Here is a 17,497-nt window from a genome sequence, read left to right as displayed (position 1 = left end):
TGCAACACTGCTGTCAGACTGTTGGCAGCGAAGAACACGTCGAGCGTCTCCCCCTGCAGGTTTTTGCCAAAAGCTCTCGTGAACGAGAGGGTGTTCTTCAGGATCACCAGCGTCACTACAAACTCAAAGTCCGACAAAGCTTCTGAGATGGAGAAGGCGTCGCTGGTGACCCGGTCGTTCCACGTCCTGTCCTCGTTCTCGTACAGGCTGTCCATGCAGAGCATCAGGGGCTCCAGGAGCTCCATGGCCACCTCAAACAGGTTGTGCATGGTGCTCCAGCAGCTCAGGCAGGCCTGCTTCAGGACCTCCGCCTTCTCCAGGTTCCCCTGGAAGAGGATGTCGATGACCCGGTCCATCTCGCGCTGCAGCGCCGGAGTGGACTGGAGGAAGGCGTGGATCTTCCCCAGCATGGACACGACCACCCTGACGGCCGTGAGCGGGACACAGTTGGCCAGGTGGACGTTGAGGGCGGTGGAGGACTGTGGGGTGTGCACGGCCATGGGGTACTTGTCGGAGAGCCTGCTAGCCACGGCTTTGATCTGGCAGGCGAAGGCGCCGGAGCCGGAGTGTGCCTGGCCGCGGCAGTGCTCCATGCTGAGGCCCCAGCGCTGCGTCACCAGGGCCTCCACCTGCTCCGCCATCGCCTCCCCGTCCGTCTCCAGCTCCACCAACTCCACCAGCTCCTCCCGCAGGGCGCTGGCCTGGTCCACGAAGCGCAGGAAGACGGGCAGCCGCGTCTCGCCGGGGAACTCCACCAGGTCTGCCGTGACCAGAGAGAAGAAGGAGCTTTCCCGCACCTCCTGCAGGAGGTTCTCGCGCACGCCCTGTTCGCAGAACTCCAGCATCTGCAGCTGCTCCTCGGCGGAGCAGTACTCCTCGTTCACAGACGCGCCGTCGAAGCGCCGCCGCAGCACCTCGTCCCCGGCGCTGACCCGCGCCTCCAGCAGAGCCTGGAAGTTACTGGGGGTGAAGGCGGCGGCGGCGTCCTCCGTGCTGCTCACGAGGCTCCGCAGAGGGATGTTCTGCCGGCCCATCAGGAGCAGGATCTCGAACACAGACTTCAGGTACTCGCGCTGCTCCCTCTGTTCTGGAGTCAGCTGGGGGGCGTCCTCACCGGCCTCTGCCTCGTCCCCCACCTTGTCCTTTTTGGAGTGCAGCTGTTCAATGGAGGACTCCACTGAGAGACAAGAGCACAATCATTTCAGCTCACACATTTCAGTTACCCATCACAATGATTTTTGATATAAATAAGACAGTGTAATGGGTGACTGAGAGTGCATGATGACTACGCATATTTTGATACTCAGTATGTCAGTAGATAGAATAGAATAGAATAGAATATATTTATTTGTCATTGCACAAGTACAACGAAATTGAGGTAGCAGCTCTCAGACAAAAAAACAATAAAAATATAGATTGAACATATATATATACATATTTACACTATAAAAACACAAGACATATAACACAACAGAGAGACAAATACAGGTCAGTTTTGTGCATTGTTAAGTGCTATGATGGCTCTGGGATAGAAGCTGTTTCTCAGCCTGTCTGTTTTTGCTATGATGGTCCTAAAGCGTCTCCCTGAGGGCAACAGTTCAAATAGGTGGTAACCAGGGTGTGTTGAGTCTCTGAGGATACTGTGGGCTTTTCTGAGGCAGCGTGTTTTATAAATGTCCTCAAGAGGTGGAAGAGAGCAGCCAATTACTTTTTGCGCTGTGTTAATGACCCTCTGGAGTACCTTTCTTTCTGCTGCCGTGCAGCTGGCAAACCACATTTAGATGAGCCATGATCTAGTATTAAATGAATGGAAACTGCGTGAAGATTCAAATGCATCTGTAATAGAAGAGGATAGACGCTAATACAGGCAGACACCGCACTCACATCTCCTTTCTTTGATTCTTCTAATATCGTCTTCTGTCTGTAAACCAAACCACAGAGGTCATTATTTTTAGAGGGCACACATTTGAAGGGACAGTTCAGAAGTGATGGGGTGTTTGGGACATCGAGTACCAGCTCTTTGATGCGTTTCCGGTGTCTGCTGTGGGGGTTGTTCAGGTGGCTGGTCAGGTCGAATATGGTAGGGATGGCCGTCTCTCTGAGCACTGTCCTGTATGGGCTCTGACACATACACAGTCAAACTGTAAGTTAGGGCACTTAAGTGTAGTTTTTCCAGAACTTTTCTTGATCGTGGAAATACTGAGGAATGTAAAGTACTACGGCGTTTAGACTCTTACTGTTTTGCATATCATCGCTGGTTCAAAGTGCTTAGCGCACAGCCGATAATGTTTGTTCAACTGGTCGGATGTTTTGGTCTCCAGGTCAGCACGCCGACAATTCTCCACCCACAGTCGGCATCTGAACCACAAAACAGCGGACAGGGCAAGGATTTTAGTTGATCGGGTGTACACATCAGCTGTAGCCTAACTCTAAACAATCATTAGTTGTGAGAAGACTCAAGTCCATCCCAAAATGTAGTAACTCACATGCAACTTTCTCTATTTGACTTGAGAAGGACTTTCTTATCAGGGTTCGCACATATTTATATTAATTAAGAGTGAACAGCGACAGATACACAATTCACCTAGAGCAAAGTAGGGATGTTGCATGTGGTCATGAACAATTCATGGTCACAGGCTGTCATCAAAGACCCGTCAAGGAATGGGTTGCAGAACAGTAGGCTAGCTACGTAGGTAGCTAAGTGGCTAGCTACCACTTTGATACAGTGTAACATTAGTTATCAGTACCCCTGTCGTTCTGTAAACAGTACCACCAGTAAGAAGCTCCAGCTCCATATCCAAGTTCTAAGACACCGAGTACTGTGGCGAGCTAAAAGTTAAACCTAGGTAATCTCAATAACACAAAACAACGAGGTAGATTTAGTATCCTAGCTAGCTATGGTGATATCATGTCTTGGCTACTGTGAGCTGTGCAGAGTAATTATTCCAAACCAACGAAAACGTTGCACATGTATAGCTACCTTTCAGGGTCTCTTGGAAACCTGAAGAATGCCAAGTCGGATTGAGTGCTCTTTCTTGTACAGTTCGGGGCCGCGCAAAAATTCGGCATTGTGAATAGCTTATTAAGCTAACCACCTAGCTAGTTGTACCTAACTAGGGAGCTATTATTTATTAACCACCTTAGTGACAATTGCAGAGTTGGGTCGAGCACCTTACAGGCTAACTATGAGGTTTTTAATTCAAACACTCTCTTGCCAATTCCTAGGTGAACATTTTACTAATCCCACGGAAAAAGTGCCTGATTAAATGAGAGCTTAACCCCTCAACAACAGACAAGCATTGGTTCTCTCTTTCCCATAATGCATTTCTCGACACTATACTCTGACTATACAGTTGACCCAACGGAGCGTGAGGGTGAATTTCATTGCAAAATGCAGTGGTAAAGCGATATTTAACCTCCTGTATACTTAGCGTTGCGTGCTCTAAATACTGTATTTTCGAAAGAACGAGAGCTGGGAAACCTTTAAGCGGAATACCTGTATAACTCACTTATGAGTGGTGAGATGTCTAGGCTCGAAGCACCTTATCTATGGAAGCCAATATTAGCTATCCAACGTTAGCAGAGAAGGCGTTTGAACGTAGACGGGCTCTGGTTTGAGCAGTTAGTTGAGATGTCATTGTGCTTTACATACAGTGTAGTAAACACAGCAAGTAATATTACCACCTGTACCACACGGGTTTTACATATACACGTGTGATTACATTAAGTAAACCAGTGGCCAAAAGTAGCTAAAAACATTGCTAGAGAAACCTCACGTAACTAACAATACCTTGCCACGACTATGGGAAATGCAGATGTAAATTCATAAGGAACCAATGCGTGGGGGGTGGGTGGGCAAACAAACTTGAAAGAGTACGAATTTATAACAATTTATAGACGCCATGGTTAATAGTTGTCATTTAACTTGAAACTTTTCAGCAAAGATCAATGTGGCGGGCTCGTTGGTCTAGGGGTATGATTCTCGCTTAGGGTGCGAGAGGTCCCGGGTTCAAATCCCGGACGAGCCCTGTTTTTAGCGAGAGGTTTTTAGGTAACAGAATAAATGATTGTCCCTTTGCAGCGCCATAGAACAATACAGTGAAATGGAAGGGGTAATTTGAAATAAGTGCAGTTCTACAAGAGTGCTTAAATAATATTAACACACATTGCTAAAATGCAGCAAATGTGTTAAAGGTTGTAGAAAGTGTTGGTGCAACTAGTTAAATAACTAGACCGACGATGTACTAAATTAAAGAACAGGTTTTATAAATAAAAAAGAAAAAGCGGGCTCGTCCGGGATTTGAACCCGGGACCTCTCGCACCCGAAGCGAGAATCATACCCCTAGACCAACGAGCCACAATTGGTTGATGGCGTGGGTACATTGGTTTATAAATCTTTGAACTCAAAAAGTAGGCTACTTTGTCGACATTCCTACTTTCTCATTTTTTCATTGTAAAACATGAACGACTGATTCACTACTACGAAGATGTACTTTGTTGTCCAACCATAGTTTGCAGATTAAAAGTGAACTCTTTTTTTTCCAGGACAAAAGCGTGACATCTGAGAAATCCGTTCGTATCGCATCGCATCGCATCCTTTTAAGTATGTTCATCGTGATCAGTGTAACTACGTGTAAACAAAACCCACTCAGACATAAGGCGACTGTCACACAATCAAAACAGGAAGAAAAAGGCTCAGAGCAAGTGAATTAAGTTCTTTTTATATATCATACATAAGACTGTTTGAATATAATACAAAGGGCATTATCATATACACAGCAAAGTCTTGACTAGATCTTACAATCTGTGGACACATGTACGTTTCCTTTTCCTCATGCTGTTCAATTATATAGTGCATGTTGCATGTCAAAAAAGCCAGGAGAAACAAAGTCAAGTGAATCAACAAGAAAAGAAAGGGAAAAAAGATGGAATTCAGAGAACTTTAGTATTTGTGGAGATGATTTGATGACCAACAATTTACCTTATTTATGTGCATTCAAATAACAGCCTCTATGGAAAACAGACCTCTTCAACAATACATTTCTCGTACAACCAAAAAGTAAGGTTTGTGGATATACATGCATTAACTATATACCCTGTGAGCACAATGGTAAGGTAGATCTGGCCTTTCCTTGTCAATACAAACCCTACCTTTTAGTGTTGTCCTGGTGAAGTCAAGTACCTCTGCCCAGATGACTAAAATCACAGAATTTCCTCTACTGAATGGGAACCAAATCAACATACCAGCAGGAGCAAATGTAGTGAGTTCTATACTTCCTTTATTAAAAAAATATAAATATATACATAAATTCTATTTCCACTATTAAAAAGGGGCTGCATTTCATGAAAACTGCACTAAATCAGATGCCATTCAGGAACAGCTGAAACAGGTGCACACTTAAAAGTCTCTCTGTATTTTTTAATTTTTTTATTTTGGAATGTTTTATGTGAACACCAGCAAAACTACTAGAATTTTCCTTTCAAATGGTTAAAGATATATAGATATATAAAACAATTGCAATCAACCTAACATTCAGATAACCCATATTCTTGTTACCCTTAGCCTTTGAATGGGAATTGTTGGTTTCTTGAACATAATCGAGCCTTTGAAGGAGATAGAGATAGCTAGGCGAGAAGATGGCCGAGTGAAGGCGTGCTATGGGTTAGGTGACAGCGCCCTCTGGTGGTGCCGTGGAGGGAGGGCCAGGGTGGGAGCAGCTGTCTGATTTGGGTGGTGAGACTGGAAAAGAAAGCACTTCACAATCCCTGATATCAAATGAAGACGCTGATGTCCTGCATGCCGCCGCGGTGACTCCGGACACACAGCTGGAACACACACACACACACACACACACACACACACACACACACACACACGCGCACACACACACGAACGAACACACAGACGCGCACACACACACACGAACGAACACACAGACGCACACACACACACTCGTGTGCCCAAGCATCCCTGTGTGGCCATAGGTGGGCCAACTATTCTTTCCCTTTAAGTAGAACACGGGCAATAAGGGCAGTACGGCCAGATTAAACCAAATGACTTCGGAAAAAACAGAACACTTAATTAAAAGACTTTGCGTTAAACTCCACTAGTAGGTCTGAGTAGCCACGTTTTGTGTTAGGTGGGATGGTAGCAACTAGCACGTTAATACAACTGACACATGAAAGGCAGGAGAGCCTGCTCAGACGAGGAAAATAAAGAATAACGATGCGGTTCACTCCTCAGAAATATTTGCATTCATTCTACTACTCCGGAGCCTGCAGAGTATTCAGTGTTTCAATGCTGTCATAGTCTGTTAACTTTTAAAGGAAATAAGAAGAAGAAAATGCTTAAGAAAAATGTTGGGTTAACACAACAGCCAATTCTGTTAGGAAACAGTTCAGGTTTGCAAATGCAACAAATAAAGCCTTTTGTAATTGACATAAATTCGAAATCAATTTTGCGTTGAAGTGGTGAACTGCTACATTATTGGTTACAGACACCCCATGTGACACCCCGTGTGACACAACCATGTGACACCCCATGTGCTATAAAACAACTGCTTTGGTAAAAAATAAATGAAAAAGGGAAAATAAATCCTTGTAAAATTCACAGCATAATTTGTGAGGAGGAAAGGCAGTCCCGTGACAGTGGTCTCTCTCTCGTCTCCACGGTGACGGATGAACAGGCCGATTGTGTGCAGGGCATCAGTCAGGAGCCTCATGCTTCAGAAAGGAACACAACCAAGGGAAATCAAAACTAGACCCAAGAAATCAAATGCAAGGGACTCCAAAAAAACCTTCATTGCAAAAATCCCACTTCTGTGAACAAGATTTTTTTTCTTTCTTTTTTTTAGGAAGTCATGTTTGGGACACTTTAACAAGACCCTGCAATGAAGAGTCCCTTTGAGTGAGAAATCTGGGTGAAAGAAAGGCCTCTTGATTACCTCTCCGTTACCCTTTTTCTATTCAACTTTTCCCTCAACAATTAAGGGCTGTTTAAATGTTAAAAATAGAGGAAAGCCATCTTTATTCAAATGATAAATGTCCAGCTCCGTTTCACTCAAAGTCCATAGATCATAAGGCCAAAGGGTTTCTGTCGTCAACAGCCCCAGGTTCGTTCTCCCCCCCCCCCCCCCCCCCCCCCCCAAACCCCCAGAGTCCAGCAGAGGGTCTCAGTGAAGCAGGCCTGGGGGGCGCCTCCTGCCCAGCCCCCACCACTACCACCCCCCCTCAGCCGCCCCCCAAGCGGCTCAGTCCCCCCCCCCACCCCCTCTCGCACCCTGGGCCTGCACCCCGCTGCCGGGCGACCTCCACCTGCTTCTGTGCCCCCCCTTTGTCAAAAGAGTTACACAAGACCAACAACACGAAATATCACTGCAAGTACTGCTCCTGCCACGCTACAGGGGACACATAGTTCCTTTGTGAAATTTCACTTAAAGGGTAAATAAATTAAACAACCAGTGGAACGGAAAAAAAGGTCAAATGTTTTCACTGTTCAGAAAGAAAAAACTTGAATGTTTTTGCATTTCTTTACATATAGCTACCTGTAAAAAACAGCTCTCCACTCTCAGATGCTCAGCGTTAATACGGACCTATTTTCCACGGAACAGATGGGAGTTAAGTACTATGGGCAGCATATGAACGGGTAGATGGTTTCAATTTCACTATGGTTATTTTGCAGTCTTACTAATGTGCCTATTTAAAAAGGAAAATCATGGAATTACATATATACTTTTTTTGTTTTTTCTTTTTTCACTTAAATAGACTCTTCTGTTGTAGCGGTTCAGTGATATCTCCCTCCTGATATGAGCAGCTTTTGTTCTCTATGCACCTTTTTTGTTTGTTTGTTTTTTTTTAAAAAGGGAAAAAAAATTAAAATAAAAAGAGGAGGAAAAAACAAAACAAAACAAAACCAAAACAAACAACAAAAAAAAACACCACCTTTAAAAATCACACAGAGAAAAACCAAACCCCATCAGTTTGAGTTTAGTCACGAGCTGGCCATGGAGCTCTGCTGAACACACACACCGGTCATGGGGGACTCCTCCCGCTCCAGGCCCCCCTGCCGCATGGCCAGGCCCTCGCTCATGTAGTGGGCTGGGCCGGGCGCCGCGCTGGCGCCCAGGGGGTACGTGGGGTGGCCCGCCATGCCAGTCTCTTGGCGGGGGTTGGAGAAGGCGCCCAGCCCCATGCTCACGCTTCCATTCTGGCCAAAGTCCAGGGCACCAGAGGGCACCTGGCGCAGCTGGTAGGCCTGGTTGCCGTGGTTCCCAGTGGAAGAGGAGGAAGTGGAGGACGAGGAGGCGGAGGAAGACAGCGAGGTCATGGACAGGTGGCCGTGCACCACCTCCATGGAATCCTGCGTGGAGGCGCTGTTGGTGGGGGAGTTGTAGAGGCGCGGGCGGGGCCGGGTGGCCAGCACCTGTCCGTGGTGGTGGTGCGGGTGGTGCGGGTGGTGGTGCGGGAGGTGGTGGGGGTGCAGTGCCTTCGGATGCTGGGGGGGCACGTGAAAGGTGGTCTCCTGGACTGGGTGGGTTTCTACAGTGGCTGGTTCTGGTCCAACGCCGCCTGGCCACACTACAGGGGGGTGGTACGGCGGTCTCACCTGACGAAACACACACACAAACACACACACACACACACACACACACAGGCATGGTTAGACCTCAGTCTGCTAACTATTCTGCCATTCCATGATCCATCTCCTGCTACATAAAGGTGTGGAAAGTAAAACAATATTTCACTGGTCTCAACAGCGGACTGATTTATTAATAGAGCCAGTCCTAACCTCTTGCAACGTCCTTTCCAACACATCAGTTAGGGATCTACTGCTAAATCCAAGAACTCACACTAGGAGCGAGCATCTTAAAAGTGAATATTCGGGCTGAGCACTATTTTTAGATTCTTTTAAAACACACACACCAGGGGTCATCACACACACACACACACACCAGGGGTCATCACACACACCAGGGGTCATCATACACACCAGGGGTCATCACACACACACACCAGGGGTCATCACACACACACACCAGGGTCATCACACACACACACACCAGGGGTCATCACTCACACACACACCAGGGGTCATCACACACACACACCAGGGGTCATCACACACACACACACACACACACCAGGGGTCATCACACACACACACACACACACCAGGGGTCATCACACACACCAGGGGTCATCATACACACCAGGGTCATCATACACACCAGGGGTCATCACACACACACACCAGGGGTCATCTCACACACACACACACCAGGGGTCATCACACACACACACCAGGGGTCATCACACACACACCAGGGGTCATCACACACACACCAGGGGTCATCACACACACACACACACCAGGGGTCATCACACACACACACACACACCCCAGGGGTCATCACACACACACACCAGGGGTCATCACACACCAGGGGTCATCACACACCAGGGATCATCACACACACACACACACACACACACACACACACACACACACACACACACACACACCAGGGGTCATCTCACACACACACACACACACACACCAGGGGTCATCATTCACAAACTCAGGATGAAATCTGGAGTCTAAATGGCTGTGCCCAACATCTAAACATGTGTGCAGGAACATCTAAAGCAAGAGCAAAGAGAAGCCTGAGAGGTAGACCAGAGAGGGTGTCTGAGCACCCTAGCCTCCTTTGGGGCTGGGCCCCTGCCAGTGGAGCTCACCTGTGGGCACAGGTTCTCACAGTCTATGGCTGGCAAGGCCGCGCCAAAGTGCCCCCCGCTGTGTCTGTGGTGGTGGGTGGGGTCTGAGCGCGCTCGCCCGCTCGTGCTCGTTCCAGACGATCCTCCTGAGGCACACACACACACACACACACACACACGTTACAAAACAGCAAAATACAACAACGCTCCTTTCCTCACACCTGCACCCCAGGACAACACCCAGCCAAGCAGTCCAACCTTCACATGTTTAATCTCTATAGAGCATATAGATGTATAGGGTTTAATCTCTATACAGCATATAGATGTATAAACTTGAATCTCTATAGAGCATATAGATGTATAGGGTTTAATCTCTTTACAGCATATAGATGTATAGGGTTTAATCTCTTTACAGCATATAGATGTATAAGGTTTAATCTCTATACAGCATATAGATGTATAAGCCATACTGAAGCTGACAGTCATGATTTATGACTATACTGTACATACGCTTACATCAGTTTTGACTGATCTTATGGGAACCTCCAACTGCCCAAACTACACTACAGTCTGTGGGCTTAGCTAGGTTAACTGCCCTAAGCTAGGTTAGCTAGGGTTAACTGCCCCACGCTAGGGTTAGCTGCCCTACGCAAGGGTAAGATAGGGTTTAACTGCCCCACGATAGGGTTAACTGCCCTAAGCTATGGTTAGGGTTAGCTAGGGTTAAGTGCCCCACACTAGGGTTAAGTGCCCCACACTAGGGTTAGCTAGGGTTAAGTGCCCCACACTGAGGTAGGGTTAGCTAGGGGGTAACTGCCCCACAACTAGGGGTAACTGCCCCACACTTAGGGTTATGCTTAGGTGTTAAGTGCCCCACACTGAGGTTAGGGTTAGCTAGGGGTAACTTGCCCCACACTAGGGTTAAGTGCCCCCACACTAGGAGTTAGCTAGGGTTAAGTGCCCCACACTGAGGTTAGGGTTAGCTAGGGGTAACTGCCCCACACTAGGGGTAACTGCCCCACACTAGGGTTAAGTGCCCCACACTAGGGTTAGGGTCCTCACCTGAGCTGGAGGAGGTGCTGGAGGTGGTGCCTGAGGACTGGGACTGCTCCAGCGCTGGACTGGTTGGACACGCTGCTGCTCGTGTTGGTGCCCTCGTCAGCCGTCTTCTTGAAGAAGCTGTGCTGCAGGGCGTAGTAGGGCTGGATGCGGGTCTTGGGGTCGTTAGTCCAGCATTCTGAGGATGAGGTCCTTGAACTTCAAGTAGTCCGCTACGGCGTGGCCAGACTCCCCCGCCCTGCGCCCGCCGGGCCCCCTGACTCCACGCCCAGGATGGTGTGGAGCTTCCGTGAAGCTGGGGCTTATACTGATCAGAGAGAGAGAGAGAGAGAGAGAGAGAGAGAGAGAAGAGAGAGAGAGAGAGAGAGAGAGAGAGAGAGAGAGAGACAGGGCCACAGTTACACTACACTGCCTTACTAGGCTGATTACACGGCTTTCTAAAATTCCATAAAGTGTGGTTAATATACGGTGTATATTACGCTGTTATATATTATATTAATGACAGTACACACACAGGCACCGTACACTGTACACACACAGATACACACCCGTTTGCCATCTTTGGTCTTCTTTACGTTCCATGTCCCATCCGATAACTTCTCAAAGAACTTCCGGGCTTTTGGTGCTAGGTCCATAATGTGATTGGGTGGGATACCAAGAACTTCCACTATTTTATTCATTTGGTCCACCTGTCAGTTCCCAGAAGGAGAAGGGCCGAAACAGACAGTTAGCCGTCAAAACCAACAACATGAAATCACAGAAGGCTCTTACCCTACTGGCTATGCCAAAGAGATGCTCTCATCTCACTGGCTATGCTAAAGAGATGCTCTAACCTCACTGGCTATGCTAAAGAGATGCTGTAATCTCACTGGCTATGCTAAAGAGATGCTCTCATCTCACTGGCTATGCTAAAGAGATGCTCTAACCTCACTGGCCATGCTAAAGAGATGCTGTAATCTCACTGGCTATGCTAAAGAGATGCTGTAATCTCACTGGCTATGCTAAAGAGATGCTCTAACCTCACTGGCTATGCTAAAGAGATGCTCTCATCTCACTGGCTATGCTAAAGAGATGCTCTAACCTCACTGGCTATGCTAGAGTACGTTTAGCGACGTTAAAAATTATTCTCTTCCTCTTACTGACTACACCAATGAGCGGCTCTTGCCTCATTGGCTACGGTGAGAGAATCTCTCCCCTCAATGACCACGCTAAAGAGCGGATCTTCTCTCATTGGCTATGCTAGAGAAGGTCTCTTACCTCATTGGCTCCGCTGAAGAGAGGCTCGCCCGTGTGCATCTCCACCAGGATGCAGCCGAGGGACCACATGTCGATGGCCAGGTCGTACGGCATGCCCAGCAGCACCTCAGGAGAGCGGTAGAAGCGACTCTGGATGTACTGGTAAATCTGACAGGGACAAACACAGTTGTTCAGTTGTCACTCTGACCACCCCGAGACAGGTGCAACTTTTAACAAGACAGTATCTGGCTGGAACTAGATCCACTACAGTCAGTCTGACCAGAACAGATCCACTAGTGATCTGTGTGTGTGTTAATGCTTGAGGATATGTGTGTTACTTTAGTAACTGTATGGACTCCACAACCAGGCCTGTGTGTGTGTGTGTGTGTGTGTGTGTGTGTGTGTGTGTGTGTGTGTGTGCGTTGCTTATAACTTCTGCAATGGTGCTTAGGTGAGTGTACCCTTTGCCCGAGCTGACAGGAACTGCCGAAGTCGACGATCTTGATGGCGCTCCTCTTGGGGTTGCAGAGCAGGATGTTCTCGGGCTTCAGGTCACAGTGGATGATGCTGAGCTCGGGCGTGGCCAGGAAGAGCAGCGCCGTGCACAAGCTGCTGGGCAAACTTCCGTGTCAGGTTCAGAGACACGCCGCGGAAGTTGGTGTTGCGCAGCAGGTCGTACAGGTTGTACGACAGCATCTCAAACACCAGGCAAAGGTGATTCCGGAACATGAAATGACGCTTAAGGTGAACTGCAGAGGAGAGGAGAGGAGAGGAGAGGAGAGGGAGATAGAGGGACACGGTCACCTTAGACCAAAGCTCACTCATGTGGCTGTATCTGCCCGTCGACAGGGTGAAGAGGTCAGGTTCTATTGGTGTTGGTCATATGGTAGAGTAACACAGCGGTGTAAATGCATGTAGACTGCAGATCTCTTACCTATGTAGTACTTCATCTCCGTGTCGTGTTTGTTCATCAGCTCCAGGAGACGCACCTCGATCTGGGCTTGATTTAGAAAGGCCTTTTTGTTCTTGATGATCTTAATTGCTACCCATTCCTGTTCGTGGCGGTCGTAAGCTTTTACCACCTGCAGTCAGAAGAGCAACACCACAATGAGTAAGACACACACACACCAGCCTCTAGTCCACACACCACTCACCCAGAGCAGGCAACTTGAACACAGAGGCTACGGTCGTGACGCTTCTTCAGGAGAGAATTAGCCCAGTTACCTCCCAGCATGGGCAGCCTGAGCCGTCTCACGTAACAGCATGTTTATCTTAACCCACGTGCCATGATGCCACCACACTAGAGCACAACACACACAGTCATCCACACAGAAGATGCCCACCACAAACAGGGCAGAGTCGTACCTGACCAAAGGACCCTTTCCCAATCAAGGAGTCGATCTCATAGCGGTCCATCCATTTCTCCCCATTCTTGACGATGTAGTCATAGTTGTCATCGTCGTAGCCATCATTAAAGACCTTCCTCTCCTTCTTGTGGCTCGAGTCCTCCCCCTGACCCTGTTGGTGCCGGCGTTTCTTTTTTGCATAATAGACCTTGAACAGACACAAAGATCAAGGCCATTAGAGCAGGGCGAGCAGAGGAGGAGGAGGAGGAGGAGGAAAGGATAAGAGATGGCCTTCAGTAGGAGAGGTGATGGAGCGGAGACTTACTTCATTGATGTGTTTGTAGGTTTTGATCAGGTCAATAGAGAGCTTCCTCAGAGGGGCCAAAGTTGGGTCACGGAAACACTGGGGCATGTGCCTCTGGAATAGAAGAGAATAACACACACACGTGAGGCAGGAGCACACACACACACACACACACACACACACACACACACACACACACACACACACACCTAAATACTAATTTGTCTGCTCCAGAGTACAGACACATACCCTTCAACAACTACATGCACCTGGGTGCTCTTCTGCAAGTGTCTGTTTTTTTGGTTCTCTATGCTGAATATTCTTGAGGCAAATTACCAATACAAAAAAAATAATTAAAAGTAAACTTTGGATTTATTGATGACATGGTGTTGTTCCAAAGGTTGGTTGGTGTGTGTGTGTGTGTGTGTGGCTGTGAGAGAGGGGTGATATCTTAATTGCAGCACTTTGGCATGTACAGTTAAAAAAAATTCCGATCAGTGTGTTATTTTAACCGGTCATGAGTATTCCCCCACAGCTCCTGGAGGGACAACAATGACGTGGACTAGGCCTCACTCAGATAGGCTGTTCCACATTACTAGGTCTCACTTAGATAAGCTGTTCCACATTACTAGGTCTCACTTAGATAGGCTGTTCCACATTACTAGCTTAACCACCACATAAGTTAGCTGGATGATGATTTAACAAAAAATATGTGCCACGTTTTAAATCCATGAAAATTTTAAACCTTTAAAAAAAAAAAAAAAAGAATAATATAAACCACCTACAATAAAAATCCCACAGCACATATAGACAGATATAGACCAGAAACGATTGGCCATCTCTGAACTAATAACTAGGAGTCAGTTACCTTTATATTCCCGTTCAAGTTAAAAGCAACCACCCAGCCAGAATCTCCCTGATGTGGGGACGTTAGCATTAGGAGTAGCATTTCAGACCGTTTGTGGTCATGCTCTCTCTTTTAAACATACTGAACAACTCTCCATTTCTCGAGCACATTATAACGGCCATAGTTTATTCTTTTTGCAACATATGACTTTTCACTAGTCGTCTCATTTCCTACAAATATTTGAAGAGATCGCTATATTCTATGTCAGTGGTTAACTGAAGAGGAGTCATGTGCAGATTTTTCAAACCCCCTACTAAACATTTCAAAGCCAAATTTGGAAATAAGCTTAACAATGATGTTATCTGATGATGATGGTGGTGTCACTCTCAAATATTTTTCATTTATTTTTAATATAGCTGCAAGGTTTCAAATAACCTTAGCTTAGTCATCATGCTTCATACCGCAGACCTATGTATTTTGCTGATATCTAATACTCATAACAACAGGTTATTCAGTTCTATCCAGTTCAGATGGTGTACATTACAAGTAAGACACAAAAGAAATTGGTGTCTTAGAAATAGCAACCGGTCTCTTTCTATGCATGTAATGTTTCTATGTGTAATTTTGATCAATAATAGCTTTCGGAGATCACAAGGGGGGGCGATATAAAATCTAGGCCTTCTATAGTTATTACTAAGTTACTAAGGTGATACCATCCCCGTGCTGCTGCTGGATGTTTTCGGCAAGTAAATGAAGCTGACGTTACGGCGGATAAATGTATTGGAGAGTTTTGGGGGAAAGGGCAGAAGAGGCCATGCTTGGAGGGATATGCAGAAGGGGCCATTTTTGAAGGGATATGCAGCCGCCTAAAGTGGCGGAGAGTCCCTTTCTCCGAAACCTGCTAGAGGAAATGAAAGTGGAGTTTAAGGTGGGCTACCCTGCCGCTCACACTTCACCAACGCTGTGTTGAGCAATATGTCTGAAGATATCGCCAGCACGCCCCTCTAAGCCTTCTGAGAAGGGGTGACAAAAGGTGTCAAGCATAAAAACGTATCCGGTCCGTTCCATAAAACACCAGCGTATTCAAACAGACTCAGCTCTGGTACACCGCCTCTTCAGTCGGATTGAAAGCAAAAAGGGGAGATGGATGCAGTGCATAAGATTATTTAGTTAAATAGCCTACTAATAAACCAGTATACTGTTAACATAATATATGCGTTGATTATTTTGTTAAATAGCCTACTGTTAAATAGACCATGTTTATGTGATGCAGCCTGCATCAGTCTTGACATGTCGGGATCAGGAATATTGTCATGTTTTGTTAACTATTAAGATGAGACGTTTTACAACCTAAGCTCTGGCTATTGTTCTATTTCAGCTACACAAAATCTCTCTCCTGGGAATGTGTATGAATAAACAATCTCATTTTTATGATTTGCTGATATTATAGCTTTTTAATTTGTTCTGATGAAACAGTCTGATGTGCCAAGTCCAGTGCTCTTTCACCACCAGGCAGGCTAACACGGCGCCATTTAGAGGTGAAGTCTGTAATTCACGGCGCCATTTAGAGGTGAAGTCTGTAATTCACGGCGCCATTTAGAGGTGAAATTCAGTAAGCCTGCACAGCTTAGATCATTAAGGGTTCATTGGAGTTAAAAGATGCCTATTTATGTATATCTGAGAAAATCATAAGGAAATGTTACCGATTATCGATGTATAATAAAAAAAGGCAATGATCCCAACCATATCGATTACATAGGACAGTTCAGTGACAGGCGTGTGTGTGTACCTGGTTGGCAGTGTGTGGCTGTGTCTGGTGACTGTAGGGCAGTACAGTGACAGGCAGCTGCATGTATGTATGTGTGTGTGTGTGTGTGTGTGTGTGTGTGTGTGTGTGTGTGTGTGTGTGTGTGTGTGTGTGTGTGTTTGTGTGTGTATGTGTGCGTGTGTGTGTGTGTGTGTGTGTGTGTGCGCGTGTGTGTTCGTACCGGGTTGGCAGTGTGCGGCTGGTCACTGTAGGGCAGTACAGTGACAGGCAGCTGCGCGTGTGTGTGTGTGTGTGTGTGTGTGTGTGTGTGTGTGTGTGTGCGCGCATGTGCGTGTGTGTGCGTGTTCGTACCGGGTTGGCAGTGTGCGGCTGGTCACTGTAGGGCAGTACAGTGACAGGCAGCTGTGTGTGTGTGTGTGTGTGTGTGTGTGTGTGTGTGTTCGTACCGGGTTGGCAGTGTGTGGCTGTGTCTGGTCACTGTAGGGCAGTACAGTGACAGGTGGCTCTGTGCTCTGTTGGTGGCGGTCACTGTACTGCTGGTGGGAATGAGGCATGGGAGCAGCCATCTGAAGACCAGCAGCATGGAAAGAAAAAGAGGGTGCCAGCCGGACAGATGAAGCTTTGCATGCTGAGGTCTCTCCTCCTGCAACAACACAAAACCAACAATTAAACACAGGCAAGACACAAACACTCAGTGAGACAACGACAATTACATCTTCACGTCCACGTCCCCCCCCCCCCCCCCCCCCCTGTTGGTAGAGTTGTGCGGTTTCTGTACAGTTCCTGCACCACAACAGGTCTAAAAAATCCCACCGAGGTTCACATGTAGTCTGGTGACGCGTGCTGCAGTGACATGCAGTGGCCAGGAGGGGGCGACTGACACTCAAGGTTTAATTCCAGCACTGTTTAGATCGCTGTCTGAAAATCACAGCCATTTGATTCACTGAGGCTTAGCGCTCACTAATATTAAATAGCTCAAGAGATGCTAAATTAGTTGTCAAATTCAGCCATATCACCTCTCACACAGGCTTGCAAGAGTTCTGTACCCAGCTTTGTTTAACTGACTATCGCATGGCATGTCAAAGCAATGCTGAAATATGTTACTATTATGATGAAATGGCAGATTTTTCTTTTAGGTTATATTTTTAATAATAATCTGGGTGTAATGCCTTGCTCTATGGATAAATACCCTTAGTGTGTCCACAGTAGGAGACATGGAT

General features: G+C 46.9%; 1 protein-coding gene, 2 non-coding genes and 1 pseudogene across 3 annotated transcripts; 1 reads left to right on the top strand and 3 right to left on the bottom strand.

The window, feature by feature from the left end:
* Window positions 1–6: 6 nt before the first annotated feature.
* Window positions 7–3,318, bottom strand: LOC122131135 (52 kDa repressor of the inhibitor of the protein kinase-like; the record flags this gene model as incomplete). The annotated part of the gene is made up of 5 exons (XM_042706055.1): window positions 2,981–3,318; window positions 2,238–2,358; window positions 2,014–2,121; window positions 1,885–1,921; window positions 7–1,177 (listed from the first exon to the last, which is right to left on the bottom strand). Coding segments are annotated over exons 1-5 (1,526 nt in total), but the record flags the coding sequence as incomplete, so codon positions are not given.
* A 638-nt stretch (window positions 3,319–3,956) lies between these two features.
* trnap-agg lies at window positions 3,957–4,028 on the top strand. Its single transcript has one exon. It is a non-coding gene; the product is annotated as a tRNA-Pro (tRNA).
* Window positions 4,029–4,285: 257 nt separating this feature from the next.
* trnap-cgg lies at window positions 4,286–4,357 on the bottom strand. Its single transcript has one exon. It is a non-coding gene; the product is annotated as a tRNA-Pro (tRNA).
* Window positions 4,358–7,600: 3,243 nt separating this feature from the next.
* Window positions 7,601–16,920, bottom strand: LOC122131134 (annotated as a pseudogene).
* Between the last annotated feature and the right edge of the window lie 577 nt (window positions 16,921–17,497).

This window comes from Clupea harengus, unplaced genomic scaffold, assembly GCF_900700415.2.
Source record: "Clupea harengus unplaced genomic scaffold, Ch_v2.0.2, whole genome shotgun sequence".
NCBI lineage: Eukaryota > Metazoa > Chordata > Actinopteri > Clupeiformes > Clupeidae > Clupea > Clupea harengus.
Note: the sequence above shows the minus strand (reverse complement) of the source record. Positions and strands in the feature narration are given on the sequence as shown.